This window comes from Martes martes (assembly GCF_963455335.1).
Source record: "Martes martes genome assembly, chromosome: 1".
NCBI lineage: Eukaryota > Metazoa > Chordata > Mammalia > Carnivora > Mustelidae > Martes > Martes martes.
In genome coordinates this window covers 176444259-176464399 of record NC_137888.1, presented here as the reverse complement: position 1 = coordinate 176464399, position 20141 = coordinate 176444259, and the positions used below count along the sequence as shown (strand labels likewise).

The window sequence follows — 20141 nt, the reverse complement described above, 5'->3', positions numbered from 1 at the left end:
GAGCTATATCTGGCCTTTAGACTTGTTTTGTTTGATGCAGACAGAATTGGCCCATGCAGTGTTTTCATTAAAAAATTACGTTTAGTCTCTCACATTTAAAGTCAGGACATTTCATGTAAAGAATGATGGATTCTAGTTTATCTTGAAAAGTGATTAGCTTTGCTAACAGTGTTCTCGCATTTTCTCATCTGTTTTTTCACTCATTAAACAAATACTGGGTGAGTATCTAGTAAATTCTGGGCACTCTGTCAGGCTCTAGATAGAACAGAGAAAAACACAGTCTTTCAATATAGTAAGGGAGATAAAAATAAAAAGATTTTAATGTCATATAAGGATCAAGGAGACGGTGAACATTCAGAGGACTGAAAGGATTTGCTTCTCCCTTGACTTTTTAGGAATTCACATTAAAACAGTGACCTGGATGAAGCGAGCAAGGGAGCAAGCTGTACAGATCTGACAGAAGCCCTGAGGTGAGGACGTTCTTCGCATAGTAGGGTAGGGAAGGACAAGGTTAGTGGGGCTGGATTCAAGGACACAATAAGAAGTGGTAGGGAATTACATATGGGAAGCAGGATAGGGCTTTGGGAGCCAAGGTAATCGGTGAGATTTATTCTAATGGAAACCCTCTGGAGGTTTGAGCAGAAGAGAGTGATTGACAAGTGTGGAATCACTCTGCTTCTTGGGTGGAAAAAAGAACATTGTGGGCAGTGGGAGGGATTGAGGTGGGAATGGGTGGGTGGCAGGAGGAAGAGATAGGAAGTAGAAGGCAATGTGGTAAGGCTAATGCAGTATGCAAGGTGGGAGGCAGACAAGACTCACATTGGAATGGTAGCAGTGCAGGGAAGGAGGAGTGGTCAACTTCTGGGTATACTTTGAAGGAAAACTAATAGACTGGATTGATGAACAGATGTGGAATGTCAGAAATGGAAAAAGAGCTCAAGGATGACTCAGCTTTGGGGCCTGAACAATGCAACAAACATGTCTTTTGGGGGGGGGCATCAAATGAATTACTATTTTTTAAATTCAAGCATAATTAACATAGTCATATTAGTTTCAGGTATACAATATAGCTATTCAACAATTCTAAACATTATTCAATGCTCACTACAATGGCGGGGAAGGAAAACCCTAAACTCACCCTGTCTCACCAATACACCTAGGTAACAGCCACATCAGTGCAACCAGAAAATAAATGTGTTTTTATCAAAATGGTGAACACTGGGGAGGAGCAAGGTTACCAGGAAAATCAAGATTATGGTTTGGAAATGTAACTGTGAGATGTCAACTGATATCCAGAGTAGAACTGGCAGGTGGTTATTTGAGCCACAAGTTTGGAGGAGAGGTCAAAGCTGGAAGTATGAATTCAGGAGTAAATAAATGACAAAAGCTGGGGAAATGAGCAGTCAGTACCCCCTTTCGAAAAAGCATGCCATCATCTCTGGTCCATTCTAGACCTTACTGCCCCTTGTTGCTTACACCAAGCTTGTTCACTCATTTAGTTACCTTCCTAAATAACCAAACTGAATAGAAATATTAAAAAGCATAAGAAATGGGAGAGACATCTAGTTCTACCAATTGCCTAGCAGTGTTGGCGAAAATACAGCCAAAATGAAATCAAATGCAGAGCAGGGCCAAAAATGAAGCTGAAAGCAGAGTAATTCATTCTGGAGCTTATGCTGGGGTTGCCAGGACAGTGGAATGAAGACGTGGGCAATGAGAGCATTAGGCTTGGCAATCTGGGAGCTGAGGTTGAACTGCCCAGGTGGAAAGAGGAAATAAGGTTTGGGGCCTAGGAAGCGGCCATTTGGAAATAAGCCCTTTTGCTTACAGCTGCACACCTGCAGGGCTGCACACAGGGATAAACCCTTGGTGGGTGCAGGGAAAGGACTAGATAGTTCGCTTGTCCTTCTCTCTCTCTGTGGGTGAGGCCATGGCGGGAGTGAGGGGTCTGAAGGGCACAGATACTTCAACGAAGAATTCAGGACGTGGGACCTACACCTCACACAGTGTGAGATTTCATATGAGGTTAACATATATTCGGCCCTCATCATCTGTCAGTTTCATATTTGTAAACTGATCGACTCCTTAAGATTTATTTGTAAACCCCAAATCAGTATTTGCGGCACTTTTGCCATCATTTGAAGACATGCTTGAAGTGGTGAAAAATTTGAGTCACAAGGTGTGCACATTCCCAGCCAAGGTTGAACAAGCAATGTTCTGCCTCCTTGTTTCAGCTCTCCTACTGCAAACAAGCATCCTTTTTCCCTGTATGTTTAGTGCCACGGTTTTTGCATTCGTGTGCCTTTTGTTGACCTCCCTGCTTCAAATGGACCCCAAGCATAGTGCTGAAATCTATCTCGTGTTCTCATGCGTAAGGAAACAGTGCTTGCCTTATGGAAAAAACTGGTTTGTTAGAAAAGCTTTGTTCAAGCATGAGTAATAGAGTTCTTGACCATGAGCTTAATGTTAATAAATCAACAATGTACATTACATAAGATTCCTTTAAACAGAAACATACATAAAACAAGGTTATGTATTGATTGGCTGATGATAATGTTATGACCAGGAACCTAACCCTGTATTTCCCTGAGGAGCTGTGGTTCAATATACGTTAATTCAGTGTTAACAGTGACTTTATAGAACAGAACTACCATAAATACTGAAAATTGACTGTTTGTGTTGAGCTACATAGAACCAATATATTAAAATAAAATTGTTCCCAGGTTGGTTATATCCTTGAGGTTCCTGGCAAAACCAATAAAAGCTCCTTAAACCAAGGCTAAGGAGAGTCTCATGCTGGCCTGGGTAAGTAGAAATTCTGCTAAAGACCATATTCACCTCGTGGAACATCTAGGTGACTCAATGGGTCAAGCAGGTGCCTCCAGCTCAGGTCATGATCCCAAGGTCCTTGGCTGGAGTCCTGTGTGGGGCTCCCTGCTCAGAGGGAAGCTTGCTTCTCTCTCTCCTGCTGCAATTCGCCCACCCACCTGGTGGTGCACTCGCTCTCTCAAATAAATAAATAAATAATTAAAAAAAAAAAAAAAAGACCATATTCACTTCAAAAAATAGATGAGAGAATATTTCTTATATTCCCAACAGACCAACAAATCACAGGTTAACACTGGCAATATCCTGAGCTAAAACAACATTATAAAAGAATACCTAAATACTTAAGACTTTAAACAAGTAAGATAATAAAGAAAAAATGGGGTTGCTTATCAAACCATCAGGAAAAACAAGATGCTCTGAATAAAGAACAGGAACACAGAAAAAAGAACCAGAGAGAATGTCTAGACAGGGAAAATACAATCACTAGAATTAAAAACCCAAAGGATAATTTAATAGAAAATTAGGCAGAGATTAATTAGGGGATTTGCAGGCTAGAACTAAGTAACTCTGAGCACCACAAAGAGATGTGGAGAGAGAAAACATGACAGGCCAGTCAACATGTATGCAGGAGAGAATGAGAAATTTCGAAATATATTCAAAAGGAAACCAGAAGGAGTAGAGTTGCTCTACAAATCTAGGGATAAACAAATCTGGAAGATACCTGCTGAAAAACTTCCAGTTGCCATTAAGACATGCCTCCCAAGATTCAGGAATCATACCCTAGAACTGTATAAAAATGGCAACAGTTGATCCCCGTGTAGTATGCATTTCCTGCTGGGCACTGCTCCAGGTGCTTGACATACTAGAGCTCATGTAAACCTCACACCTGATGAAGTAAGTTCCACTGCTCATCTTTGCTCTACAGATGAAGAACCAGAAACACAAATGAGTTCAGGATTTGTCCAATGTCACACAGCTGGTAAGTGGTGGAGGTAGGATTCGTAGCCCCACAGTCTGGCTCCAGTCTCTGCAGCAGTGCATTTTGCAGTGAAATTATTTTTTGAAGAGCAAAGGGCAAATAGACACACTTTCAGGCCAATGGGAAAAGAGAAGACAAAAGAGTTCTGACCACCAAGAGAAACATACTAAATAGATTTCTAAAAGATAGAGATCTCAAAGAAGAAAAATGAGCCAAGATACAGGAAAGAGGGTGCATAGGGGTGCCTGGGTGTCTCAGTTGCTTAAGTGACTGCCTTTAGCTTGGGTCATGATCCTGGAGTTCTGGGATCAAGGCCCGCATCGGGCTCCCTGCTCATCGAGGAGTCTGCTTCTCCCTCTGATCCTCTCTCCTCTCGTGCTTGCGCTCTCTCTCTCTCTCTCCCTCTAAGTAAATAAATAAAATCTTTATTAAAAAAAAAAAGGAAGGAAGAGGGTACACAAAGGACGTAGTGAACATGTGAGTACATCTGCAAAAACACTTGATTGTGTGAAATAACAATAAGGCTTCTAGAGAAAACACATACAGATCTCATTTCTCTCTTCCTCTAAGATACTCCCCAAACCAGGACTTACAGGGTATAAAGGTATTTTCTGGAAGGCCCAAACTCAAAAAGACAGGAAAACAGAATAGCAACATGCAACACAATCCCAGAAGCCAGAAAACAGAAGCGATGTTTAACCAGTTTTGCATCATGGAAAAAGAGGACGTTTGGGGTGCATGGTGGAGAGGAGACTAGAAATGAGTCCGTTTGTGGGCAGAATCCTCCGAATGCTTCGGAATGGGGGTAGCAGGCTCATCTGGAAAAAGAAATGAAGTGGAGGAGGAGGTGGTAAAGTAAGAATTTTAAGCAGCAGATACCCAGATCCCCTGTCTGCCCCCTACAACCAACGGTGTGCTATTCCACACCAGGGGAGAAGAGGCTTATTGTCTAAAGGGGTAAAACCAGATATCTTAACTAGACTACTTGGCAGAATCTTGACATACATTGTGAGGAAACAGGTGGATTAAATAAATATATGCACCCTGGACACTGCAATCCCCTAGGCCTCTTCTCCCACCAGGCTCCCAGAATACCATCCAGGGGGAAGACTGGATCCTTCTTACCTCTGGGGCACCTGACTTACCCAAAAGGGAAGAACCAGAAGCCCTGACTGTAAGGGGTTCCTAATGCAATGAGCCATTGTATCGTTAACCTCAGAATAACAAGGTCCGCCATGAAAATGGAGATTTCAATTAGGGTGTGAGTTCCTTATACTTTAAGTCTGTGCAAACAACCAAAAATTACCAGATGTATGCAAAAAAAAAAAAATTCTTATTTGAAAGATAGAAACCAACCAACATAAAATAGAAACGAAGCTATTTGGGAAAAACACTTTATACAGGGGAAGAAAATATAAAGGAAGAAAACCATCGCTCCAAACTTTGTATGTATATGAAAAGGTATGATAGCCATTAAGTTAGGAAAAGATACAAAGAGGAAATTTAGAGTACAAAAAGTCTTTTAATTTGCAAACTTTAGACAGTGTATTAAAAACTCAGTACAAGTGTTCAAAGAAAATACCTCCAGAAAGATTTCAAGAAGATAAAACTAAGAGAATATTTGATGCATCTCGATATCTGAGCGGACACTGAGAAAACTAGCCAAAATTTTGGATGAGCTAGTATAAAACCACAGAAATGGGGGGAGGTAGGAAAAGAAAAAATGAAAGAAGATGGGATTGGGAGGGAGACAAACCATAAAAGACTCAATCTCAAAAAACAGACTGAGGGTTGCTGGGGGTTGGGGGGACGGGAGAGGGTGGTGGAGATATGGACATTGGGGAGGGTATGGGCTATGATGAGTGTTGTGAAAGGTGTAAACCTGGCGATTCACAGACCTGTACCCCTGGGGATAAAAATACATTATATGTTTATCAAAATAAATAAATTAATTAAAAAATAAATAAAACCACAGAAAATAAAGAAATTTTAAAAATTACTAATTTGTGGGACAAGAAAAATTATGCACAAAAGAAAAAAAAATTAGTATTACACTTTGCTACAAAACTCAACTCTGAATTATCACTTACAAACTCATCACCACAGAAGCACTGAATACTGACCTATTTTAAATTTTGATCCCATAAAATCCTATGCCCTAAGTTAATGCATATTCAAATATTAATCAATTGGTGATTAGCTTCTTCCCAGCCCCTCAGTTTCAAACAAAGGCAGTGAAATGTTTATTTGTTGTGGAGATTTGGATGAGGGGTGGCTCTAAAACTGACTGGCCTGTGCTCATCTAAACTCAATCTAGTCAGAGTACAGTAAGTAGAATAAAGTGTGGATTTCCCTATTTTAATTTTGTGCTTTTGTAAGACTTTTAAAATGTTGTGTTTCATAAACCTCATAAAAAGACTACCTCACATCACGGTGGTGGCAAGGTGGTGGCGTGAGACTCTTGTTAGAGCATCAGGTATCAGATTTGATAGTCAAGCAATGCTTAAACTAAAAAAAAAAATCAAGAAGTAGCAATATAAGCAAGTTACTTATTTAAAAATAAATAAAATAAAAAATAAAAATATCACAAGAGCCAAAGAGTTGAAAGTCATTTTCTTTGGGAAAGGAGAAATAAACAGGATATGGACAGAAACCCGAGGTTTTCCTTCAACAAACAAACAAGCAGAAACAAATATAAAAAAGCAAACAAAAAAAACTGTGTAGAAGTTTGTACATGCTTACATTATTTATTTCTGATATAAAAGAAAAACTAGAAAATAAAAGGAATAGGACCAGTAATGTCTAATTCAGGGCATTAAAAATTTCAACAAAAATAGTTGATAACAAAAGAACAGTATTCTGGAGAAAAGCTATATAGTTTTAAAATACTGCAAAGTCCTCTAATGTTGGAGATATTGGTTAACTATAGACTTTGTTAAGCATGCATACTGAAATCTCTAGGGCAATTACTAGAAGAAAATAAATAAGGTGTATAACTTTCAATGTTACTGAGGGGAGAAGAAATTTGTAATCAGTCCAAACAAAGAGAAGAAAACAAACAAACAAAAAAATTCAGAATATATTAATAGAGCAATATCAATATATTAACACCTAAATTCTAAGGCAAACAATTTATTAGGGATAGTTGGTCACCTCATGTTGACCAAAAATATTCCTATTATAAATTTTTATACATCAATAATTCACTAAAAACATAAGGCAAAAATACAAAAATACTGGGGCACCTGGGTGGCTCAGTGGGTTAAAGCCTCTGCCTTCTGCTCAGGTCATGATCCCAGGGTCCTGGGATCAAGTCCCGCATCATCTCATCATCATCAGAGCTCTGCTCAGCAGGGAGCCTGCTTCCCTTCCTCTCTCTCTGCCTGCTTCTCTGCCTACTTGTGATCTCTGTCTGTCAAATAAATAAGTAAAACCTTAAAAAAATACAAAAATACTAGGATAAACAGAAATTATAATTGTATGAAACTGACTGATTAGATAAAGCATCAGTAATGAGATATACATTTTCAGCAACACAACTAACAAGTTTAACCCAATTAACATAGAGAGAACACTGCTCTGATCCATGGGGCACTAAGGTTAGAAATCAGTAACAAGGAATGCCTGGGTGGCTCAGTTGGTTAAGCGTCTGCCTTAGGCTCAGGTCATGATCCCAGAGTCCTGGAATCCAATCCCATGTTGGGCTCTCAGCTCACTGGGGAGCCTCTTTATCCCTCTGCACATCCCTCCCTCCACCCCCACTTATGCCTCTCTGGTGCGCATGTGCTCTCTCTCTCAAATAAACAAAATCTTTAAAAAAGTGAAAATCAGTAACAAAATATGACTGGGAAAACTCCATTATGTTTGAAAATTCAAAAATATATTTGATAACTCATGGATCCAAGAGGAAAATCATAACAAAATTATATCATTTGTAGAACTTAACCACAATAAATGTGCTAAATATCAAAGCCCTGGTTGACAGCTAAAACTATGATTTCAGGACAATTTAAAGCCACATATATTTGTAGCAGAACATTAAAATGGTAGGAAAGTAATCATATAACTTAAGTGATTAAAAAAAGAAAAATTAAATCTAAGAAGTGGGAAAAAGCAAATGAAATGCAAAGATTGAAAAGTGAAAAATAATGCCAAATTCTGCCAAGTTTGATTAAAAAGAGTACTGAAATAATACTTAAAAAGAATGAAACAGGGAAGTACATATAGATAAAGCAGAGATAAGAATGATAATAAAAGGAAATGTTTTGATACCACTTCTTGCCAATACATTAGAAAACATAAAAAAAATGGATGAAATTCCTAGAAAAACCACAACTTTGCATAAAGAAAAAGACGATATGACTACTATAACTATTCAAAAGATTCATTCAATAGTTAAAATATTTCTTCAGTGAAAACTCCAAGCCCAGATGGTTTTATTTGTAAGTTATACTTCTTCGTCAAGCAACAGATAATTCCAATATTTCTCAGATTTTTCTCCAGGTCATTTTTAGAGGTGAAATAATTTTGATACTAAAGCCAAAGAAAGGACAGTATAAGAGAATATAGAAAGAAAATCTCATATATGAATATATATGCAAAAATGCAAAAAAAAAATATTGGCAAACACGTACCACCCATTTATTTAAAAATCTTACATAAAAGCCAAGAGGAAACTAACCCAGGGATAAAAGATTGGTTAATATTAAAAAATGCTTACTACATTAACAGTTTAAAGAAGAAAAACAGCATGAATTTTCCAGTAAAATTAGAAAAAGCACTTAAAAAAATAAAACATTCATGATAAAACCCAACCTGGGAAGATCTGCCTTAAGTTGATAAAAAATAAAACATTCATGATAAAACCCAACCTGGGAAGATCTGCCTTAAGTTGTAAGGCAAAAATCTAAAGGACACATCAAAATCTAAAGGACAAAATCTAAAGGACACATCATACACAATGGTGAAATGTTACCTTTAATTCATTTTCTTTAAAATCAGAAACAAAATAGGATTATCTTACCATCAATGTATTTAACACTGTCTTAGGCTAGAGAAAATGCAGTCATATAAAAAGACACAAAAGATGCAAGTGCTGATAAGGAAACAAAGACCCTCATTATTTGCAGCTAATTCTCCAAAAACATCCAAAGAAATCAAAGACAATGATCATACATTGCATTCTGGGTGGTTAAGAATGGACTCTTCAATCAACTGGACTGCTAAGTTGACTTCTCATATTAGAATAAAATAAATGACTACTTCTCTCTCACAGGATATACAAAATCAATTCCAGATAATTAAAGACTTAAATATAAAGAGCAAAACATTAAACTTTCATAAATACATTTAAGGAGAATGTCTTTAGCACTTCGGGATAAAAGAGAAAAATTTTCAAACAGCTCATAAGAGAACATAAGCTATAAAGAAAAAGATTGATACTTTAATTCAAAATTAAGAACATTTGTTCATCATTTGACAGCATCAACGGAAAAAAAGAAAAACAAAACTAGCCACTAAAAAGATGATTAACTGAAAGTGTACAAAGAATTCCTGCCAAAAAGGAAGAAAGAAAGAAAGAAAATCTAGATCACAGAAACATAAATGGTCACATAGAAAAGGAACTTAACATCATTGTAATCATAGAAATACAAATTAAACCACAGTGAAATACAATTTTATATTCATTAGATTTGCACAAATTAAAAAAAAAAAAAAAGAACAATAACCAGCATTAGCAAGGATATAGACCAACAGATACAACCATAATGTTGAGGGGACAAAAATGTAGATGCATGCATACTGTATGATGCCATTGTATAGAAGCTCAAAAGATTAAAAAGGTAAAATAATTTAACATGCTATTTAGAAAAACACATGTGTATTCAAGGAATAAAAAAAAAATCATATTTAATTCGGAATAGTGAATACTATTTGAGGGGAAACAAGTGAAGAAAATGTCAGGAGGATGAGTTAGCAGGTAGATTTAAATGGACTTCAAATGGTTTAAATCTAGGGCACCTAGGTGGCTCAGTTGGTTAAGCAATTGTCTTTGGCTCAGGTCATGATCCCAGAGTCCCAGGATCAAGTCCTGCATCCGGCTCCCTGCTCAGCAGGGAGTCTGCTTCTCCCTCTGACACTCTCCCCTCTTGTGCTTTCTCTCTCTCTCTCAAATAAGTGAATAAAATCTTTTAAAAAATGCTTTAAATCTTAGGTGGTGGCTACACAGACATTCTTTGCAATTTCTTCATGCCACTTGTCCAATAATATAATTCATTATTAAAAATATACTGCACCAAAAAATGGCCAAAATAAAAACATTTTAATAAAGAATTAAAAGAAATTCAGGAATAAGACAAATAAAACTAGTTATTAATAAAGCAAAGATATTTGGGAATTTGGAGGTACTATCCTAATCTGCTGTGATTGGAATTAAGAATTTTCAAATATATTAAGCAAGAATCAAAAATTATATAATGTAGCAAATATATATATAATAATATATATAAATAATATATATTATTATATTTATATATTACAGTATATATTATAAATTGTATATATATTTATATATAATATATGATATATATTAATATATTTTTATATATTAAATATATATAAATAATAGCAAATAATTGAGAAAGCCTGTAACTCAATCACTGCATCACTTTACATATTTCTCCCTTCAACAGATTTCCTAACTGTTCCACAAATAATCTACTGTAAGAGGTTGAGAATAACTACAAAAAGCAGACTTCTTAAATTATAAATGGCCTTTTCACTTTGATTTTATTACAAACACTATTTTCAAGCAACTTGAATCAAGATAAAATTTCCTTCCCTTTTCACCAGCTTTACAAGTGGTGCATTGACTATACTTTCAATGACTCATTTACCCATGAAGCACAATTTAAATATTTTCTCCATGAAGAACAGAAACAAAAAAGTATTACTAAGCATGCAAATGTAATCAAGAGGGGGACATATAGTAAACAAGTAAGACATTTTTCAGTGTCCACATGTTACCATCCATTTGCCTGCAGCAAAGACAGTCAGAATTCATGAAGTCATGAGCATGAGTCCTGAAGTCATGAGCATCTTACCAATACCAGAGTCTTGATCCTAATTCGTTCTTTGGTTAATCTATCACATCCCTTCAAGCCTGCCAAGTTAAAGCAGTGCTCTCTTATAACTGGTGATTTGAAATCTCTGATAGATTAAATATCCCCACCTCTTTTCCCACTATCTTTGGCTTCTTTACCAGAAACCTGTATCTCAGCTATACGAATTTAAAAATACATTTTTTTACCTTTCCAATCTAATGTGGCAGTAGGCTTAGGATACACAAAATTCGTTCTTGTAACTTCCTCCAAACACCTACGAACTTCCCCCACCCCTGCCAACTGCAAAAGCAAAGCTAATGAAAGAATCTCCCTGTCCACCAAACAGCTAAGCCATCTCATGCCCAAACATCAGAACAAGTAAAACTTGTGAGGTAGATGAAGAAAGACTGTAGGGAAACCCAAAGAATAGCACCAAACAAACAATGGAGAACTTTTTTCGAAGTTTTTAGTGGGTGTGCAAAGACTGAAAGGTCCAGTCACTCTTATGCAGACCCATTTCTAAGGGATGTGTCTGCAGAGAGCTAAAGGACAAGGTAATGTCTGCAGAGAGGGATAAGGTAGTATCTTCCTTTAGCTAAGATGAAGAGCAGCTTGCTCACTGCTTGTTATAAAAAAGGTAAGATCTCAGCCCCGTGTTCCTCAGCTATGGGTATGGTATCTATCCCAGCCATATCTTACCATCTCTGTTGGACTTGAGGGCAAGGGCAACTGACGCGCGCTCCCTCCTTCACCAGTGAATAATAAAGCTCTTTGTCACTGACCCAGGAATATCGTGTCTTCTGCTAGCATCCGTGAAACAGCAGCAGGCCAGCTTATTAGCTTGTAAGTAGGGAAAATAAAATTCCAGACTTAACAACGTTATCCTACTTTGTCTGTAAAGTACTGGCTAGGAAGTAGGAAAGGACTAGAAGAGGCACAGTATAATTTTAGAAGTATTTCCAAATAAGCCATACTCCACTATGAAGGATAGACTGAGGGGGGAAATATTCTTTAAGTTAATTATACTTCTTCAGATATTATAAAGTATCAAGAATCTATAATAGAAAAATATCACTGTATAAAAGGAATAATGTATTTGGTGAAAGACTCCTAAAATAGGGAATCAGACTGGGAATTGTACATTCTCCTAGAGATCTGGGAAGACAATCTGACCTCTTCATGTAGAAAAGCAAACAGGGCCAGGGTAATCCCCTGACATCACCTGTTGATAAAGGCAAGCTTTGGATAAAATTTGCTTTAGAGTGCACTGAAAATATTAAGCATAAAAATGAAAAAAAAAAAACAAATGATAGTAGGAAAAAAGACTGCCTGTGGATCCAAAAGAGCATTTCAGAAAACTGACTATATCTTCAAAAGAAAACAAACAAATGGATGTGGCCTCTGTGAATCAGGAACAGAAATTCATAGGAAGGAACAGCATGAGATAAAGAGTATTTCAAGAAATAAGACAAAAAAGCCAAGATACAGGGTATCAGTGTTTTTTTTTAAATATAAATAAATCACACATAAAACTAAAAGTTAAAAAGATGGAATATCTCCAGAACTGTGTACAAAATAATATTCAAGTATGATAAACTAATTTTTCACGTTCTATGCGAAGTAAATTAAAGGGAACTAAACCTAGCTGTACGCTGGAAAAATGCATGTTTTTAACTAAAGGGATGAAGAAAAAATGATCTCAGATGCAACCAACATGTGAGACAAAAAACAAACAAAAAAGGAGTTGGTGGTGAGCTCCTAAGAAATAGAAGTGATTCTGACCGCAGGCTTGTGTTCAGTAACACTAATTCCAGAAGGCAACAGAACACCACATTGGAATTCTTCAGCAGTTTGGGATGCAACCTTTGTCCCAACCAAAAGGTGTCTTCATACTTAAGTCAACATAATGACATTCCTTAAAACGCAAGACGATGAAACATAGTTATATTTTTATTTTTATTTATTTTTTTAAAGATTTTTATTTATTTATTTGACAGACAGAGATCACAAGTAGGCAGAGGGGCAGGCAGAGAGAGAGGAAGGGAAGCAGGCTCCCTGCTGAGCAGAGAGCCCGATGCGGGGCTCGATCACAGGACCCTGGGATCATGATCTGAGCAGAAGGCAGAGACTTTAACCCATTGAGCCACCCAGACACCCCCATAGTTATATTTTTAAATGTAACTTATTAACTGTTAAATAATTAAAAATTGAGAAATTAAAAAAAAATTAGAATGCAAGAGTGGGAAGAGGTCTTGTGGCTGGCATTGCAACTAGGTAAAACATTGCTATCTCATTGATTCTGGCAAAATTCTGGTTAAAAATAATATGCACATATAAAATTATTCATGAGAAAAACAGTATATATACACTTACTATATACATACACACGTGTATATACACATAATACCTAATACATATTTATGCCTTGTGTGTGTGTGTCTGTATCAAAATGGCCTATGTATGAAAATGGCATAATAAGAATCTAAATCAAAGACCACAGAAATCATTAAGACAGCAAAGTATACGGTAAGGGAAAAAAAGGAACTGAACTTGTTTAAAAGGGAGGGACTCTGAAAAAATAATTTAGATTTAAAATTATGGCTACTAGAGACATATATACAGAACACCTTGGTAAACTTACAGGCCAACTGAAATTTGCATCATATAAATCTAACGTCTGGCCCTCAAAATACCCGGGAAAGATCCAGTTTTAAATCAGAGAACCAGAAACACTGTTCACAGAGGAAAACAAAGTGAAAACAACGGGAAGAGCAAATAAGGAAGAAAAACAGAGCGTGCAGAATAGAACATCAAAAATAAAGCCAACCATTGTCATTACAACACAGAAAGTTACAGAATAAGCCACGCATTCAACGACACATCATCAATTCATTAATGGCTTGTGGCTGTGGAGGGAGACCACGACCCCATTGTAAGAACACATGCATTCCAATTTCAGAGTTACTGAGGTATGAAGAACTAAGAGAAACCTCATAACCAAGATAATCCTGATAATGCATTACTTAAAAAATACATAGTTAAAACAAAGGAAGAGAGTCTAGTAAGAAGAAACAAAAAGTAGAAAGTAGTCAAAAGATATTTCAGGAATATAAAAAGCTAAATGAGGTCTCTGGTGCCTATTCTAAATTCCCTGAAGCAAGAAGGTGATTTTCTCAGGTTGGGCCAGGAGTTCACCCAGGTCCAATTAACACTGGTACAAAGGTGGCTTCCAGAGCCAGGCCGGAGTGAGGGTTACTCCTAAGGTCACTGTGAGCTGGGCCAAACTGCATGGGAGGTCAACAAGATGTCACATTCTTTTCTTTTTCATTGTTTTTGTGCCTTAAATATTTTCAGATTTGTCAGATATAGTTCTCTAATTTCAAAATTCTCAAAGAGCAAGGACCATGTCTGACAATTCTTTCACTTTCTTTCCAGTTCAAATTCAATATGAGATACAGCGTAGCTACTCCATGATCATATTCTTACCTGGATTCTTTTTCCCATCCTAAACAGAATCCTTCCAAAAATAGTAAAATGGAAAATATACCCACACACATTTTAAGCTCTGATTCATACAGTAAGTACATAGAGATCCAAAAGATCATATTGAACTGTTCCTCAACCGATTCATTCAATTAATAAAATACACGTACTGTTTCTAAAATCCAAAATGACCACACAAACTCAGTGAACTTTTTTAAATGTTGACTTTCTGGACATGGTGAACATAAACTTACAAGCAAACTGGAGTTTAGCTTCTCTGCTGACAATCGTTCCAAGCGAATTTGTTGCGAAACACTGGTAACTTCCTGTATCCCAATTTCTGTTGGGGTTAATAACCACAAGATTTCCTCCGTTCAACTTATAACGGTATTCCATACTCAGATTAATATCACTTCCATTCAGCTGCCATCTGTAAAACAAATGTCAAGGTTTTTTCCCCTCTTAGTATATTTAAATTAAAAAAAAAAAACTCTATATTATAAAGTCCACTTTAAACATCACCTCCCTTACAAATAAAAGGCAATAAATATATTATTCCATTGTGACATGTCTGAAGCTCAAACATGGCCCATTTATCAGAAACAAAAGATTCAAACATGGTGAAAGCACAACAGAATAACAGCTAAAATTTAAGGATTTTTCACGATTTTCTGAAGAGGGGAGAATAATTTGTTCACTAGGGGAAAAATGAGGCTAGGTCTGTATAGGCAGAGATGAAGTAGAAAGTGGAGGTAATTACCTCATGTACTTCAGGCCAATCTCATGCTGCCGATGAAGGGGGGAAAGAGCACACTTCTTTGATTTATTCAGACTGACTGAGCACATTTAATAAATTAATTGGATAAGTGCTCAACTATCCATTTCAATTTGTCTGGGTAAATACCCATCCCTGAGGCACTCTACACTCTTCTCAGCCATCACAATGCTATTTACTAAATGGTACACCACCATAAAAAACCCTAAATGCCACCTGGGGGGTCTCACACAGTAAAGGCATTAACCCCAGAGCCATATTTATCAATGGGAAGCCTGAAGAAAAAAGGAAAAAGAAAAGATGCTGGTTTTTGAACAAGAGTTTTTAAACAGAAAAACTAGGGTTCTTTTTAAAAACAACCTGAGGGTTTCGAAGGGGCAGGGGGGTGGGAGGTTGGGGGAACCAGGTGGTGGGTATTGCAGAAGGCACAGACTGAATGGAGCACTGAGTGTGGTGCAAAAACAATGAATACTGTTACACTGAAAAGAAAAAAAGAAAAAGATTTATTTATTTGAGAGAGAAGGAGAGAGAAAGAGTAGGGGGAGGGGCAGAGCGAGAGGGAGAGAGAGAATCTCAAGCGGACTCCCTGCTGAGTGTGGAACCTGACATGGGGCTCGATCTCATGACCCTGAGATCATGACTGGATCCAAAGCTAGAGACTTAACTGACTGAGTCACCAAGGTATCTCCAGAAAAAACAGTTTTTAAACAGTGAGCATACTTGACACATCAAAGTAGACTTCACCTTTAAAAACTCAGAAATAGAGATGCCTGGGTGGCTCAGTTGTTAAGCGTCTGCCTTCACCTTGGGTCATGATCCCAGGGTCCTGGTATCAAATCCCACATCAGGCTCCCTGCTTGGTGGGAAGCCTGCTTCTCCCTCTCCCATTCCCCCTGCTTGTGTTCCCTCTCTCGCTGTGTCTCTCTCTGTCAAATAAATAAATAAATTCTTTTAAAAATAATTAAAATAATTAATTAAAAAAATAAAAACTCAGAAATATCCCATAGTCTTAAGAACACACCCACTATATAAATTAGAGCCATTTACCTCCTAGAAGACTTAATGTTTATAGTAAAAAGAAACCACTATCAGTTCTATAAAGTTTTGTGTATTAAAACAACAATCACTGGGGTGCCTGGGTGGCTGACCCCAGGGTCCTGGGATTGAGCCCCACATCGGGCTCTCTGCTCAGCAGGGAGTTTGCTTCCCCCTCTCTCTATCTGCCCGCCTCTCTGCCTACTTGTGATCTCTCTCTCTCTGTTAAATAAATAAATAAAACCTTTAAAAAATCAAAACAAACAAACAAAAAAACAACAATCATCTTAGTTGCTCTTTGTAACTTTGAGAAGTTGGGTAATCTAATACTCATTTTACAGATGAAGATTTTTTTTTTTTAAATTTTTGTCTTTTATTCTTTTTTTTTTTTATTTTTTTTTTATTTTGATAAACATATAATGTATTTTTATCCCCAGGGGTACAGGTCTGTGAATCGTCTGGTTTACACATTTCACAGCACTCATCATAGCCCATACCCTCCCCAATGTCCATTTCCCCACCACCCTCTCCCCTCCCCCTTCCCCCCCGCAACCCTCAGTCTGTTTCTTGAGATTGAGTCTTTTATGGTTTGTCTCCCTCCCAATCCCATCTTTTCATTTTTTCTTTTCCTACCTCCCCCCAAACCCCCCCCACCTTGCATCTCCCCTTCCTCATATCAATGAGATCATATGATAGTTATATTTCTCCGATTGACTTATTTCGCTAAGCATGATACCCTCTAGTTCCATCCACGTCGTCGCAAATGGCAAGATTTCATGTCTTTTGATGGCTGCATAGTATTCCATTGTGTATATATACCACATCTTCTTTATCCATTCATCTGTTGATGGACATCTAGGCGCTTTCCACAGTTTGGCTATTGTGGACATTGCTGCTATAAACATTCGGGTGCACGTGCCCCTTCGGAGCACCACGTTTGTATCTTTAGGATATATACCCAGTAGTGCAATTGCTGGGTCGTAGGGTAGCTCTATTTTCAGTTTTTTGAGGAACCTCCACACTGTTTTCCAGAGTGGTTGCACCAGTTTGCATTCCCACCAACAGTGTAGGAGGGTTCCCCTCTCTCCGCATCCTCGCCAGCATCTGTCATTTCTTGACTTGTTAATTTTAGCCATTCTGACTGGTGTGAGGTGGTATCTCATTGTGGTTTTGATTTGTATTTCCCTGATGCCGAGTGATGTGGAGCATTTTTTCATGTGTCTGTTGGCCATCTGGATGTCTTCCTTGCAGAAATGTCTGTTCATGTCCTCTGCCCATTTCTTGACTGGATTATTTGTTCTTTGGGTATTGAGTTTGATAAGCTCTTTATAGATTTTGGATACGAGCCCTTTAACAGATGAAGATTTCAATGAAAAGTTGAGTAAGATGTCAATTGTTCCCAAATAAATCATTGTTGGATCAGAAGTAGCCCTCATCTGAATTCTAGCCCAGAGTCCTTTCATCATGTCATGTGCGATCTAAAAATTGTTGTATTAATATATAAAATATTTAACCTGAATGTATTATATGCTCTAAAAGCAAATAAAGACATGAAATATTAACATTATCACAAATGAAATTATGCAAAGGTAAATGAAATATTAGCTGTCAAAAGTAATGAATTTAGTATGGAAAATCTCAAATAATCATGAAACTTTTAATAAAATATAATCTGATACCATTTATATGAAGTTGTAAAACATGTGAAAATTATAAACCTCTACTTCAAGGTATTTTAAAGCTCTCATGGAGAAAGTGGGGTATGTTCAGGGGGCAAATACTAGGAAATTTAGATTTTTGGTTTTCTTTCTTGAGGAGTAGTTATATGGATATTCATCATTGGACTAGATTATATGTTTATCTCATTTTCTGTATCTGAATAATATATAATAAAATTGTAATGATAGAAACCATAGGAAGTGAACAAATGTGTAAGTTCAGCCCCATGTTGCAATGAATTCTCAGGCAGGTACACATGCAGACAAACAACATGGGGAAGACATAGTCCTACACATGCTGGGCTTGACTTTCAGAGAATCAATAGGACAATAAATCACAAGTGGGGGGGGGTTGAATTTTTAAGCTATTAATGGCTTGTCAGTTTCTGAGCAACTTCATGCTTGCAGTGGGAAAAACTTCTCTAAACTCAAACCAGAAAAGATGTGCATAATTCCACATACTTTTGAAAGGAAGACTCCCATGACAAAGGGTATGTGGTGTTTTTGTTACCTATAAAGTAGAGTTTGTATGGGAAAAAAGGATTTTAGCTTTAGAATGTTTATGGCCTGACTAAGCATGCCTGATGGCTTCATTTGAAAATTGTGCTTTTGTGTTTAGCTGATGAATAAAAAAGGTACAGTGGCTATGTGGAAAATTGTAAAGATAAATAAAAATACGGAGAAGCCCTTTTCTTACCTGTTTAATAGCTGGAAAGATTTAAGACATCATAAAGTACGTGGGAGAATACTTTATTTCAGTAAGTGTCTAAGATCTAAAAGCTATCATCCCAAAGCTTTGACTAAACAACTAAAATGGAAAAGATTTTTGTATGCTTAAATGTTTCTTACTTCCTTTAGCTCAATCTTCATCACACAGACTGAATCCCTAGATTATTTCATTAGGTGAAAAGGTAAAATCTACTCTCTTTTAAATGTTTCTGCTATAACAAAAGTAAGAGTGCTTTCGCTTTAACAAACTCTCCAGAGCTAAGATTTACATGACATACCCCAAAGAATGCTAATTCTCTCTTAACAAGGTGATATAATTATTTCTCTCCTTCTTAACACTATTCATCATTAACTAGACCTCATCCCCAGGTGATGTAAAATTTCTCAGTATCTTATTAAACATTAATTGTTTTTCCTCTTGTTGAAAGTATGTGAATTAGAAAGGGCTGTATTTATTTAAACTCTGAGTGTGTAAGGAATCTCTGGGCCTGAAATTCCAAAAATTACCATATCCTGAGAATATAATGTACTTGTGTTCCCAAAGCAAAATATTCATATTTGGGCCTGATTTCTAAATATTTCTGAGATTATCTTCTGTACAAGAAATATTCAGGAAAACTGAAGACAGACAGACATACTCCTTTTACAAAGTATGTGTCCAATAAATCTATAAATTACATAAACCTTCTTTGCAGTAAATTGTAGTCAACTGTGCAGAGTTCATGAACACAACATGTGGTAACCAAGTGTGAAAGGTGAATGTCACAGTTAGGCCATGAATATGGGAAGCTTTTAGAGGTAGATACTATCTTTTAGATTTGCACAGTCACAATTCTTTGTAATAAATGCAGATGTCCACTTTTATGAATCAAATGTGAAGTTCATGAGAAACTCTAAAGTTCAAGAATGAAATCTTTTTGAAATGACAGAATTGTTTAAAAATTCATGAAAGTAACATTTGCATACCCAAATTCCATTCCAAAAGGCTTAATGCAGTGATCTGGAGCAAAAGAAGACAGCACCATGGCTCTTGAGGCTGCATACACGAGCATTTCAATCCTATAACATTTACATTGTGCTCTAGGAACAGACTAACCTTGTAGCTTTAGTTCAGTGGTAAATGTCACAAGATTAAGCACCTTTGTATAATCATCATGTTGTAACACTCTTGAATGATCTTATGAGTTCACTGCCAGCCTTCAGTGTTCAAATGCTCATTCTACACAAATTAGGATTTGCTTTTAGAATCCACAAGTGAGAAATGGTTTAATATTCATATTTCACAAATCTACTGATTTTCAGACGATGAGCTCTCATCCCTTTGCATATCTTGGTGTGAGGGTTATATGTGAATTTGCTTCTGGGCCAATACATAGGAGTTGGGAGCTGGAATGAGAAGTCTAGGCTTCACACTCTGCTAGCCTTCCTGAGATAACACGAATCTTATCAATCCACCTCTAAAATCTCTCTGCATCCTCTACACAGCAAGG

The 20141-nt window shown here is 36.9% G+C and overlaps 1 protein-coding gene across 1 annotated transcript in view; it reads right to left on the bottom strand.

The window, feature by feature from the left end:
• CNTN3 (contactin 3) overlaps positions 1 to 20141 on the bottom strand; it is a gene marked incomplete at both ends in the record, with an annotated part of 249580 nt that overhangs the window by 194764 nt on the left and 34675 nt on the right. The window contains one exon of the mRNA XM_080825412.1: positions 14649 to 14824. Coding sequence (XP_080681538.1) covers positions 14649 to 14824 — 176 coding nt within the window. The remainder of the gene's footprint in view (positions 1 to 14648; positions 14825 to 20141) is intronic.